This window comes from Neophocaena asiaeorientalis, unplaced genomic scaffold (genome assembly GCF_003031525.2).
Source record: "Neophocaena asiaeorientalis asiaeorientalis breed wild unplaced genomic scaffold, Neophocaena_asiaeorientalis_V1.1 scaffold223, whole genome shotgun sequence".
Classification (NCBI taxonomy): domain Eukaryota; kingdom Metazoa; phylum Chordata; class Mammalia; order Artiodactyla; family Phocoenidae; genus Neophocaena; species Neophocaena asiaeorientalis.
Window position 1 is genome coordinate 3610596 of NW_020175045.1, and position 14088 is coordinate 3624683.

At 49.4% G+C, this 14088-nt stretch overlaps 1 protein-coding gene across 6 annotated transcripts in view; it reads right to left on the minus strand.

Moving 5' to 3' along the window:
• SUN1 (Sad1 and UNC84 domain containing 1) overlaps window positions 1-14088 on the minus strand; it is a 37025-nt gene that overhangs the window by 21389 nt on the left and 1548 nt on the right. For 3 of the 6 annotated variants that reach the window (XM_024763493.1, XM_024763495.1, XM_024763492.1), the window contains exons 2-8: window positions 10154-10303; window positions 8603-8787; window positions 7647-7673; window positions 7358-7543; window positions 1736-1933; window positions 1174-1257; window positions 811-921 (exon numbers count right to left, since the gene is read on the minus strand). In XM_024763493.1, the coding sequence (XP_024619261.1) occupies window positions 811-921; window positions 1174-1257; window positions 1736-1933; window positions 7358-7543; window positions 7647-7673; window positions 8603-8787; window positions 10154-10303 (941 nt within the window). The remainder of the gene's footprint in view (window positions 1-810; window positions 922-1173; window positions 1258-1735; window positions 1934-7357; window positions 7544-7646; window positions 7674-8602; window positions 8788-10153; window positions 10304-14088) is intronic. The other 3 variants (XM_024763494.1, XM_024763496.1, XM_024763497.1) reach the window with 3 other exon arrangements.

A 14088-nucleotide genomic window follows, 5' to 3' on the forward strand; every position in this document is an offset into this window, starting at 1 on the left:
GTGTGCACAGCTGCTGCTGGCAGAATGGGTATTGGAAAGACAGCACAATCGTTTAAAGCAAGTAAGATTCCATGGACACCAGCAGTTAACATGCTCTGGGTGAGACAAGAGCTACGCAAACAGCAAGATGAAAATCTTCCTACGGCCCAGCGAAAATCTATTTTGGAATTATAACCGGTAGTCCCACTGGATGACAAAATAAAACTCAATTAACTTTATACCGAACGTCACACATTATAGAAAGCAGAAAACTGCTCGTGAAATCAATTCCTTTCGTTTTTAAAGAGCGGCCGCCGGAAGTAGTGCGCCCGCACCAGCACTTGCGTGTTGACTCCTAAAAACAGCAAGCAACTCCAACGCGGCTGACGCGCAAAGAAACGGTTTTAAAAATCTATTGCTTTATGTTTATTAATTAACAGTTAAGAGACAACGAATTTGAAGTTCAGCTTTTAAAAAAAGGCACCCTTCGGCAAGACACTGACAGGTACAAACTGGATTTCTCCATAGCACCCCGGCTGCACAGGCTCAGCACGTGGCCCGTTTCCCGGGCGCGGGCCGACTGTACCCCATGCAGGACACAGCTTCTTCTAAACCGTTCATTTCACCTGAAATACGTAACTTTCCATACGCTTAACTTATACTAAATACACTTACAAAGAAGCTTTTCAAGAGCCATATTCTCCATATTTTAAGACAGTTATTATATTCCTGTTTTTACTGAACACCTGAATTCCAAGCACAAAGAAACGATGAACAAGGAGCATTTGCGAAAACACGACAGAAACAAAACACAAAAGCGCGAGAGACAACCTGCATGGGACAAGGCGAGCCCCACGGTCCCTGCCAGCCCTCCTGGCCACGAGGGCTGCGAGCGGGTGGCGGTGTGTGTTTCCAGGTGCTTCCTCCCCTTACAGTCATCGCCTGTGGGGTGGGACAAGCAGTTAATTGGACAGATGAACACGCAAACCCTGTCAATCTCAACGGTGCGCAGCAACGGCAGTTTGAAAAAACTAGGAAAACTCAATTATGAAAAACCAAAATCCCAGCCAGTGCCCCCTGGTGGCTGTAGGCTCCTGGTGTGAAGGGGGCAGCGAGAGCCCCGGCCCCGTCCTAACCAGTGGGGCCCCAGGACGGCCTAAAAGGATGGCACAGGTGCGGCCGAGCCATACTTACACAGCGACGCCCCGTTTGCACGGAGGTGGCCGTCCTCGCCGAGGGGCTCTCTCACATTCATCCTCCCACAGTGACTGGAATGAGCTGCAACACAGGCGAGAGGGGCCTGAGCCCGGGACAGGGGCTCTGCAGAGTGGCCGGGTCGGGGTGGTGCTGGGGGTGCAGGCCGGGGGCGAGGTAACTGCCTCGCTCAGGAAACGCCGTCAAGTCCCGCCAACCCTGGGCATGCCCCGACCACCACACGGGATGGGCCCGCTTCAAACATTTTTGAAGCATCATTCTAAATGCCAGTCAGATAAATTTTTTGCTTTAAAGATGGTCGTAAGAATAAAAAGATGAGTGTGTTAACTTTTTATTTAATGTTTAAACCCTGATCAACTTCCAGGAAACATCCAGAACTGCACAGAGAACAGGGAGAGAGATGCACAGCAAGGCTGCGAGAGAGCGAGGCCGCAAACGACGCGAGGAGAGGGCGTGAGCGAAGCGCCACGCGGGGAAAAGTGTTTTCTCCACCTTGAAAGCTCTATTTGGTGGAAAAAGGAGGAAGAAAGTATTTAAATACCTTTTGATTCATGGCTTTTTGACTCACAGCTTTTTGATTCGCGATCTTTTGATTCATAACTTTTCAATTTGTAATTTTCTGATTCATAATTGAGCTTCATTAAAGCCACTTGGAAGAGCTGAACTAAGAACGAAGGAAAGGACGCCAAGGTGCGCGTGATCAGCGACAAGACGCTATCCCTGCAGCGAGCGGCACGGCCTAGTGAGAAACCGTGAACACAGTTACTCCTCTCGCAGCACGCGCTCCCTATGTCAGAGCCTGATTACTCACTTTGGGCAAAGTGGAACCCACTTTTTTTTTGGTTGTGCCTTGCGGCTTGCAGGGTCTTAGTTCCCCAACCTAATAAGCTCGGGCGGTGAAAGCGCAGAGTCTTAACCACTGGATGGCCAGGGAATTCCCTGGAACCCACTTTTTTAAATGGACACCAGAGACACACGCTCGGGCCGAGTTGCAAACCAGCCCCATCCCGGAACGCCAGCAGCACCACATCTCTCCCACAGGCCATCTTCCATAAAACATCCAATCTGAGGTCACTTCACCCCAATGCTGTTTACGCACACGCTACCATCTTTAGAAATTGGCAAACAACTTCTCTTCCCTGACCTCCGGCCCAGCCATCCCACTGTGTTCCCAGCCTCGAGAAGGCCTGTCAGCGAGAAGCAGCCCCTTCAAGGACATCCGCTACAGCACGTGCCGCAGGGTACACAGAGACACCCGACATGGCCACCTGAGGCTCCTTTTCCTCAGCACCTGGAGCACCAGGACAGTGCGACCTCTATAACCTACAATGTGCAGGGTGACAGTCTGCAAATCACAGTGGCTAGAAGTTTTTATTCTTAAAAAAGAGTTTCTAGAAACTGAGTTATTTGTAGTGAGGTGGATGAACCTAGAGCCTGTCATACAGAGTAAAGTAAGTCAGAAAGAGAAAAACGAATACCATATCCTAACACATATATGGAATCTAAAAAAAAAAGGTTCTCGTGAACCTAGGGGCAGGACAGGACAGGAATAAAGATGCAGACATAGAGAATGGACTTGAGGACACGGGGAGGGGGAAGGGTAAGCTGGGACGAAGTGAGAGAGTGGCATGGACATATATACACTACCAAATGTAAAACAGATAGCTAGTGGGAAGCAGCCGCACAGCACAGGGAGATCAGCTCGGTGCTCTGTGACCACCTAGAGGGGTGGGATAGGGAGGGTGGGAGGGAGGGAGATGCAAGAGGGAGGGGATATAGGGATATATGTATACATATAATTGATTCACTTTGTTATACGGCAGGAACTAACACAACGTTGTAAAGCAATTATACTCCAATAAAGACGTTTAAAAAAAAAGTTTCTTCACTGAGTTGCAGCTGAAGTATGAGGCTTGTTCCTGCACAGTGACTCCATGGGACGGCCTGCAGACAGGTCTGCTCGCCAACGTACCCAAATGCACAAATACCCAGCCCGTCCACTCACCCCCGGCTCAGCTCCCTGAGTTTAGGGTACATGCGTGAGGCCAGTGGGGACTGAAGAGGTCTGAGTTGGAGTGATTTCAGAAGAAATAAAATCAGAGCTTTCCCCCCGCAGATAGCCTGAATAAAGGAGTAGGCTATCTGTGAATTGGAGCCCTGAACCAAAACAAATGTAAACCTGGGGCCAGGAGCCCCCGAGTGTCAGGGCCAACTCTGTGTTACCCCACTCACACTCTTCTTTGTTTTACACCGCAGTGTGAACTTTATACAGAGGTCGGACAAAAACAGAAAAATTCATGAAGAGATAATGCAGGATCTGTCTCACTGACAATCAGCGACACCAAAATCCATTTTTCATTCATCAAATCGGCAACATTTTAAAAGAACAAAAATATAAACACTTATTTAGCAAGAGTACGTGGAATGGGGACCCTCACGTGGCCATAGGGAGAGGGCAATCCTGGTCAGTCTTCTGGGAAGTCAACTGGAAGAATCTATTTAAACTGAAATTGTAAACAATCTACTTTTCTCAGCAGTGATAAGTATTTATTTAGAAGCTGCTGGGTGGAACACTTTTTAAAATATATTTAGTCGCTAATCGCGGTTTCTTCAGGAGGACGGGCTCCATCAGAGCTCCTCCTCCACAAAGCCGGTCAGTAGTATTTCAGCTGCTCAGCTCAGAGGCCAAGCCACAGCGTGTCACGCCGCCCACTTCAGCCTTAGCCGCTCGGCACTCACAGCTGTCCGACCCCGAAGTCAGCCAAGTTGGCTGGTCCCTCTCCCAGAAGCAGCAGACTTTTCAGTCCTTACTTCTCTAAAGACTAAGGCTGATTCAATTAGCAAAATTCTGCTCAAAGCAACCAAGACAACTGACAAAGTTTCAAAGGAATGACTTTTCATTCACGCATTCATTCATTCAGACCTATCTTTTCTCAGTTAGTTTACACCTTCTACTGGGGGACGCAAGCATTGTCTTAGGCAAGAGAAAAAACACAGAAGTGTGTGTTTTCAGATTCCAATTCCCTGGGTCCTTCTGTGCGGTTAGCCCAGGGGCCAGGGAGGCCCGAGGCGCGCTGGCCCACGTAGGAGCGCCTTTTGGCAGAGCCGGGTCTCCCGGGTTTCTCACACAGGTGCCAACCCTCACAGCAGTACTGAATCTGTCCATCTGCACGCATCCTATCAGCACCTTGCTTTGGTGAGCGCTGTTCAATGTCCCAGGGAAAACACATGGAAGGCTTTTAAAGCCTTTCTGACGTGGCCCAGGAAATCACGTTTTGTCAACAACACACTCAACCTGAACCTCAAAAGGTTTCAGAATCAGAAACTACGTGGCTCAGGCGGGATGAATGATGTTTAATGCACCTATGCTACTTTTGGCCTGCCTACCCCGAAGATTTGTGCACATACACAAATACACCCACAGAAAACACTGCTTTTAAAAGCGTACAAACAAGAAAGCCTGAATGTCCACCTAGACACTGACTAAACAAATTTCGATACAACCGTAAATGCAATATTAGACAGGCATCAAAAAGAATGAAGTTCATCGCAATTACCATTCAAAATGAAAACAATTGCAAAACCATGTATTTGAAGTAAAGACAAAAACACACTCCATGTTTCTGTAGGAACATGAAGTCAAAATTCAGGTGGTGGTTACACAACACTGTGAAATACCAGTGGATTGTATACTTTAAAATAGTCGGTTAATTTCATGTTATATGATTTTCACCTCATTAAAAAGGCAGGAGAACCCACAATGAACAGGATTAGCTGCAGCTCCCTCCAGAAGGGAAACCAGACAGGGACTTGGGAGGGACAAGGGGCAACTTAATTCATCTATTAAATAAATAGATAAATTTAAAGGTTTAAAGATTTCACAATGAGAATATAAGAAAAAGAATAAAAAGAAAGGAAATGTAGGGTGGGGGTTAACTTATGATTGTGAAGAGTTACCCATATTTTGAGTAAATATGCCCATGTAACAAATTCATGCGGTGTGACCTCAACCACGCAATAAGAGTGAAAAGCCTCTGGGTGTAGGTTATGGGTGATTTTTTTTTTTTTTTTTTTTTTTTTTTTTTGGGTTTTTTTTTTTTTTTTTTTTTTTTTTTTTTTTATGGGTGATTTTAATTTTCTTCCTTGCACACCTCTGTGGTTTTCAAAAGTTCTTTGATAAATGTTTTACTCAAATAATTAGAAACTAATTTTTTCAAAGGTAACAAATTAGCATTGGCTCTACAAACCACTGCTATAATCTAAAAGAGCAAGGGGCATGATAAGAATAGAAGCTCAAAGCAAATAACAGTATAGTAACTTGTTTACTCCACCAAAATACTCAAGACCGATTTAAGCAGGAAGTGGGATGAGTTTCCAGAAGCTGCCACCAAAGCTACCACGGCTGACCTTCCCTCTGAAGACACAGCAACCACACAGCTGGGCTCAGGCCCACCATCCTCCATGCTGTCAGAACAAGTGGCTGCATTGTTGGTGACGCAGACGTAGCTGGGGAAGAGCAGCAAACACTGCCACAGACAGGCGGCGACCTGTGAGCACCACGACTCCACCAGGTACCGTTTGTGGAACGTGCTTTTACCCTGAGAAAGGTGTTATGCTCAACTCAGCAACGGCACACTTCAAAATGCAGCCTCAAAACCCGATACACGGCATGCCAGGTGCGGAGTCCCGGCCCTGGGAGAGCACTCAGAGGACACAGCGTCTCGGGGAGGGCGCCCTGCAGGCGAGATGCCTGGGGCCAGGTCCAAGCTCCATCACTTACCAGCAAGTGTGTGAAGCTGGCTGAACCTCAGTTTACCCGTCTGTACAATGAGGGTGACAAGTGTCCAGCGGGGCTGCTATGAGGGTCAGTGAGGTCATGGGTACAGAGCGCAGGAGGCAGAGTGAGCGCTCAGCGATGCTGGTCTCTACAGCACCCACACGATCCAGAAACTGTTACAGAGGAAACCCTCACATTGATTCTGCCACCCCCTTCCCCTCACTGTATTCCCACACTGCTCTATTAACGCTAAGGAGGTCGGTAACACTACAGCAGCCAAAACCCAAAGGTCTAGAAACAAGGATGAGACGCCGAAATAGAAATAACTGTCAGTCCAGGTACCATCCTTCATCATGTCAAAATCACCATTTGAGAAGTATGAACTGGGCACCCTCGTGCGCAGGGCACAGCCAGGAACACAGGGAGTAGACAGACAGCGCCCCGCCCTCCTGCACTGTTCTGTCCAGACCCTGTCCACCTGCCCGAGCATGTCCTCTGGTTCTGCCAAGCACTCCAGTGCTCAGATTAAACAGACAAGGTACCAAGGGCTTGGAAACAAGGCGACACGTTTCAAGTCGAGGGCTCCCAGCCTCCCTATGTGTTCCCTTAAGGCGAACAGTGATCACAGCAGCTGCGGAGCCCCGAGCCTGGAGGGGCACAACAGTCACATGGTGGCCCCCGGAAGGGCCTCTGTAGCTGTGCTCTCCCCAGGGGCCCAGCAGCGAGGCCGACTCAGTCTGGCCCAGGCGTTGATCAGAGCTGGGAACATGGGCAGGCCCGGGCCCTCTGTGGTCAAGCAGGCGCACCGGGGTCCCAAGGGCCTCCTCTGCCGGTCAGCAGGGCCAAGGTTGCCCCGCGAGACCTTCCACCATGACTGCCGCCCTCCCAAACAAGGCTGGTGTGCCATGTGCCCCCCAGAAGCTGCACACTCCCGGTAAGCTGCCCCTGCGGTCACGGACTCTCACCCACAACAGAGACCAGAGACAACACGTCCCTGCCTCAAGCATCACCGCCTCCCACCCTGACTCCCTGGGCGCCTGGAGTCTGCGCTCCTAGGAAAAGAAGGAGCGTCTGCAGGTGACTGCACAGCCCACAGGTCCAGTTCAGGACGAGGTTTCTCCTGCTTACTCCAAGTTCAAATTTATGGAATTCCAAACACTCCCAGGTACAAAAAGACCAACCACATCAAATGTAAGTTGAGAGAGGAGGAACAAAGCTAATTTTTGGTGCGTCTCTTAAACTTTTAAAGGATAACTTTGAGTTCGAGTCTACAGTAGAAACAGTGCAGACACTGAGGCCTATAAGACAAGGTTGATGAGAAGGAAAGGAAATATCTAATGTTTGGACGTGAACTCTTTTTCTAACTTTTAAAAGAGCAAGACTTACGTTTCTGACTCCTATCCCTCGAGTAAATCCTTGAGGCCGGGCCACGGGCAGCGGAGTACGCGGTGAGCGCGCCTTTGCGCTCAGAAAGGAGGCTGCAGTCGCTGCAGGTGTAGCCGTTGCTCCCTGCTGCTTCTACGGCCCCTGGGGCCACATCACCGTTTCCCTGAATGGCAGCTTTATTCCCACCTGAAGTTTGCAAAAAGGAGATGGAACCTGCTTATTACAATCTGCAAACACCTAACTAAAACCTCCATCTTGAAAAATGTGGGGAAGAAAAGGACGAAATTACCTTTAAGCTCTCCGTCATCGTCAAGACCTAAAAAACACACATATTTTTGCTGTTGAGCTCAAATTATTAAAACAGAACAAAATACACAAACTCAAAGGTAAAGGTTACAATGGTTAATAAATCAGCATCATGGCACTGGTCAAGATTGACTTCCTACAACGCCTAGAACTAACAGAAATTCTCCAGGTATATGCAGATGCTTGCTTTCAATTCCAGGTGAAAGCACAGCTCTGGAGAAAATACCTTCCCACACGCTCTGTTCTCACGCACTCTCACACTGTCTACACACACACACCCATGCTGTGCACAGCAGAACAGGCAGGAACCTCAGCACCAGCACACTCACCTCCTCTGCTGCCCGGGAGCTACTTTGCTAGTGAGCAAAACAGAATACGAACTCCAGAGCTTCCCAACTCAGCACATAAGGTTTCTGGAACTAATCTAATCTTTGATTCTTCTCAGAAGGGCCAACCGGAACATCAAGGGGACACAAGCAGCTCTGCAGCCCCTCAAAGCCATGGCCCCTGTGGCCATCGAGTCCTCCACAGGGAGGACTGGGGTCACGCTGCTGCCTTAGTCAATACAGGTCACAAGCCGCATCGTTTCCTAGGGTCAATTCATCTACACTAGATGCTTTCCAGTGAGACAAAAATTGCTGTCTGGAACTTGAAATCATGCTGGTGAGTTTACCAATGACTTTGCTTAAACATCCCACAAAAGTCATGCATTTAGACACACAGAGTTAACCAGACTGCCCTGACCACTCCACTCCATCTTCCACATCGCGACACACGATCGGCAGCTGGAAGCAGTTTCCCTGTGTTTCCGATCTCAGTCCAGAGGAAGGCCTCCAAACTTCCTGGGGCTCCTTCCCCCCAGTAAGGGGAAAAGGAACAACCTGGCCATGACACCCCTTCTTCCCAGAAGAACCAGAGAAATCACTGGAGATGACTCACCCCAGAAGTGGTCCACTTTGGTCTGCTCGCGGATCAGAGACTCGTCCAGCACAGGAGGCCGCAGACAAGCCGCAGCCCGCATGGCACTGGAGCCGCTCTGGCTGACAGCCAAGGACAGGACCTTCCTCGAGGTGTGGTTGATACTAAATGCCGGCTTGTGTGCACTGCTGCGCTGCTCTGCTAGTCTAAAAAGGAAGGAGAAGGAACAAGTCTACAGACTTTTTCTAGTATATACAAATGATTACCTTTGACCAACACAAAATCTCTGCCTGAGAATGAACATACTACTGTTAAGGCAACGTGTCCTTATGCCCTTTCTGCTGTAATGAGACACCTGTTCATCTAAAACAGGAATTGTTAAGCTGGGCTCAAGAACTCCTCCTAAAATTGTACACACAAAGTAGTTCTCAGATTATTTGGGGCCTCATGACCCAAAAGTGGTTCAAACTAAAAATAACCTAAGAATAAAAATGACCTATATTTTGAAATTATATGATTTATAGATTTAGTGTCCCCCCCACCATTTAAAACAAGTAACTGCATCCACAGGCACATTCCGCACTGTTTCTCAGTCACTAGTAAAGGCGGAACTGCATCAAGTACAGCGAGGAGAGGCTGTCGCCAAAATCCTTCCTGTACTGGATCTACCACAAGGATGGAGACAAAGCCCTTGAAGACCCTCCCCACTGAGGGAGCGAGAAGTGAGCAAAAGGCAGGGAGCAGAGACAGGAAGGCCCCCATGAGCAGGTGCACCGGGAAACCTGGTTCCAGCGTTGCTCAGGGACAGAGAACCAGCCTGTTACAGCCGTGGTTCCCATAGCAGTACCTGCATGAACACCCCAAACCAGGATATCCAAGAACCTCACTGCAAATGAACCCCAGGTGGCTGCTGGGCGTGCAGTGTGTGAGTGTGAACCACAGATGGGGAGGTGACGCCACAGACACCAGCGCCCAGCCTTGCTGTCAGGCCAGTATCCCATCACCTCTCAACAGCCACTGTCCCACTTCCAAGAGTGGACCACTCAGGCAGGAAACTCGTCACTCTTACATGAGTGATGTTAAAGGAAAGCTGTTACTTTTATTCTTTCTCTCTAAATGGCACAAAGATCCTGCACACTTTTGCCCCTTAAGTGATGGGCACGTGGAGAGTTCAGAAATCTAGTGAATAGGACAATCATAAATACAGGTAAACATCTGAACTTCATGCCTGCATCTGTCAGTTCACACGGGTTTCATATACAGACTTAAAGCACTAACAACACAGACACCTGCAGGGCACATGATGATGGGCAGGGCTCCTCCCTTAACTGCTGGCGGGGTCCGCTACGCAGATGAGCTGGGAACACTTGCCCCGAACGGGATGGGTGCCCGCGTCCCTCTTTACACCAGCGCCAAACAACCTGCACACCCCAGCCCTGGTTTCAGCCTCATTCACAGTAAAGCTACGACCATGTGTGCAGTTGTGTGTGTACACACATATCTGTAAATTCGAGAGAGTGAAGTTTTACACACCGAAACCTCATGTGTTTGGTTTTAACTGTTTTCGCTCACCTGGCCACTCTGTCCCCAGCGGGGCCATCCTCAGCGGCACGGGCTGTGGTGACCAGGCGCAAACTGCGGCGGGACATTCTTGGAGAATCAAATACAGGATCCAATTTGTGCTCAGTCTCGAAATCCAGAGCATCAGAAGAATAACTTGAACTAGAAGGAAAAAACCTCATCATAGATGAACATCGCTTACCACACCACTTTTAAAACAAACGAATAACAGAACGTGCAACCTAGTGTGAATTTTTAAAAATAGCACATGCCACAACTAAGAGTCTGCATGCTGCAACAAAGATCCCGCATGCCACAACTAAGACCTGGCGCAGCCAAATTAAATAAATAAATAAAATTTTTTTAAACGAGAAAAACAGCCATGACTATGTGAAGCCTTTCCGACAGAGCAAAAGCAAGCTGGCACCCAACTTGCTCAACAACTGATGCCCCTACATTTGCTCTGATCACAGCACATGTGAAATGAATCCCCCAGCTGCCTGGTGTTCAAGGCTACACCCGGCCCTGGGGAGCGCGTGAGGATGTGCTAAATTCACGAGACTCCCCACCTAGGAATGAGATCAACGCTGTTAGAAAATCATAACCGTTTACTAGTAGACACTGCCTGATAAAGCAGTTAACGAGACAGTGACCACTACGTGACATTTAATCCGAGATCCCAGTAGGTCACTGAATGAATCAATGTAAGGAGAAAAGGAAAAGCCAGTGACTGAGCCACCAGCGCACTTTGCATTTAATTCATCATAAACCCAGAGACAAACTAGTACACAGAAAAGCCACTCCACTACCCTTCCACATTATTATCTTAAACCAAAACACAGATCCTTCTGTGCTGTCAGCAAGTTTTCCAAATCCAGAAACGTGAGTTGAGAACCTGTTCTGTGCCTCCTTGGGGGCGGGGATCCTACAGACAGTCCAGCAGCCGGGGCCACCACACAGTGAGGACTCCACACCTCCAGGAGGTGAGCTCACAACCGGACAGGAAGGAGGAAGGTGAGAGAGGGAGGGAGAGGCCACGGCTGCCACAGGGAGCAAAGCAGACCAAGTGAAGAACTGCAGCCCAAGGCACAGAAGGTGGGGCTGCAAGAGAACCTCGGTCCTGGCTTCAACCAAAGGGCATTCGTGCACATGCGCGCTAGAGGACGGCCTGCACCCTGGAGGCCCTGGGCAGGCCCTGCTGTGACAGAGAAGGGAGCTCCAAACCCCTCAGGTAGTTTATCCGCAGGAGGAGGTGGAGACGCTGGGGGCACGTCCAGTAGGCAGTGGGAGAACAGACCCCGCTCAGGACAGCAGACCACTGGGCTAAGGGTCTGGAAATCCACGGTAACCAGGGGTATCTGAGTTAAAGTAAATGGGCTTAAGAACATTTCCGCGTTTTATTTTATATTATAAAAATATTTTCAGAATCAAATTCATCATAAACTTATCAGATATGACACTAGAAACTGTTAAATCAAACCCTCAGAAAGTTATTACAAATTGCTTCAAGTTGTCATATCCATTTGAGGCATCACACATAACTTCAGGAAAAGGTCCTCCTCAACTTGAGAGGCTGGAGTGGGGAAGACAGAGGCTGCCCTAACCCACACTGAGCAGCAAGGATGCTAAACTCTACCTAATTTTAGTATAAAATATGTTTACTTTTCTTCCAAGATTATTTTTAGTATTTTACATAATTACAATTCTCGTTTAAGAAAATTGTTATTTCAAGTCAGAATCTACCAAGAATGGACCAGCACCCCTCCACCATCTTACTCTTAACCTAAGTCCTGGGTTTAGAGGACGGCCATTTATGAACTTGAACATCAAGAAAGGACAGTGCAGTTCAAGTCCACCGGCCTCTGTCAGGCCCCAGACCAGGTGTGTGTCTCGAGGAGCAACCTAGACAAATACGCAAACGTGCAGAAGGCAAGAAGCTGACGACGGCACCCAGACCTCTGTCTCCCATCCCCACACGCCCCAGAGGCCAGAGGCTGCAACTCAGGGGACGTGACAACGCTGCCAGTCTGGACATGGTCCTGGCTTTCCAACACAGGACCTCTAACACAATGGCCCTGCCGGCAGTAAGGGTGTTCCAAATACCTGTTACTTTGATTAGAGAGGGCCCTGGGAAGAAGCCAGTATAGCGGCTGTTTGTAAGAGCAAATGAGGGAGTTCCCCGGTGGCCCAGTGGTTAGGATTCCGTACTTTCACTGCCATGACCCGGGTTCAATCCCTCGTTGGGGAACTGAGATCCCGCAAGCCGCGCAGCATGGCCAAAAAAAAGAAAAGAGCAAACGACTGGGAAATGTCCATTAATAAGGGGATGATGAAATAAACTAGGATACATGTACCTTATGTAATGCAGTGAGGCCGTTAGAAAACATAAAAGATCTATATATACTGTCACAGAAAGACCTCCAAGATATACTGTTAAATGAAAAAAGAAATACTCTATTATCATCCTATTCATGTTTTTAAAAATATATATAACACAAAAGCACAGGGTTCAACCCATGGTCGGGGAACTAAGATCCAGCAAGCTGTGCAGCAATGCCAAAAACAAATAAATAAATTAAATATTCAATAATAAATAAAAGCACATATTACCAACACAGATGTGTAAGAGCTCAGAAAACACCTCCAAACCGGTAACAATAGTTACCTCTGGAGCTGAGAGGAGGTAGGAACATGGGTACTTTCACCATGAGCAACCTGAATGTTGACAAGCGCCTCTGTCTGCACCTGAGGGGCGCCCACCCCACGACCCTGTGAGCGCTCCACCAGCACCTCTGCCCTCCTGCCCTAGGCTGGGATCCCAACCATCATCTGTAACAGGTTCCTATAGACAGATGCACCCAGGGCCCAGCAGGTCCCGACTGTCTAGCAACATGTGTGACAGTCACCTGCCCCAGACTCTCTCCTCTCCCCTCCTTCTACCTTGGGTTCTCAACACCTGGTATTCTGACTAGTTGTTTTAAAAATATCATTATCTTTTAGAGATTTGCTTCAAAACAACCCACTGGGGAGGGGAGACCAAGTACTGGTAACTGCTGAAACTATTCCCCAAACTTTCACACTGCTTGGCATTTTCCATAACAGAAAAGCATCGTAGAGAAATGGCACGACCAGGACGCTGCAGGGTCCTTCACGTGTTTACCGGAAGTGCTGAGGCTGCAGGCCAGCCGTGCTGGACATGGGCTGGTCAGCCAGGGGCCACCCAGGTGGCAATGAGACAGACGGTCAGAGTTGGGAGTTTAGCAGGCGGAAGGGGAGGGTCTGGAAGGACAAGGATATGAGGAGGACAATTTCGGGCCAGGCCAGGTGGCCAGGGGCTGCGGGGAAAGGCTGCAGGGAAACCCAGCCTCCAGGGACCATGAGTTGCCGCTGGAGCTGGACGGTAAACAGAGGCTTCACTGAAGGGTGGGGACACAGAGACACACTGGCAGGAGAGGGAAGGGCAGGTAAGGACAGAGCCGCCTCAGCACTGCCACGTGAGGCTGGTCCACAGCTGGGCGTGCCCCCTCCAGACTGGGTGTCGGGTGGCGGGGACCCTCCGCAGGAGTTCTGCTCCTCGTGCTGCGGCGCCCGCCCACCACCGCTTCCTGGGCCTCTGTGGGCCCTCGGCGCCCAGGACACCCTCGGGCTGCCATCATGGCCTACTGATGGCCAGACCAGAACTGCCGCCCACATGGCTCCTGAGCCTGGGTCTCACACCCCCTCTTGCTGACTGGTGGTCCTGCTCCTGTGCCCACGCCAAGCCGTGACTGTCACGCTTGCCTCCTCCTTCATCCCCCTTCCTCCAGTCAAGCACAAGGCCCCCAGCATTCCCTCCCGAACCCCTCCCTCCCCACGCCCTGCCCAGCGCTGCAGCGAGTGGTCAGGGCCCCCACGGAGTCTCACCGGAACTCCTGCCGGGTCTCTGACCAGCACCCCCCCCCTCTCCA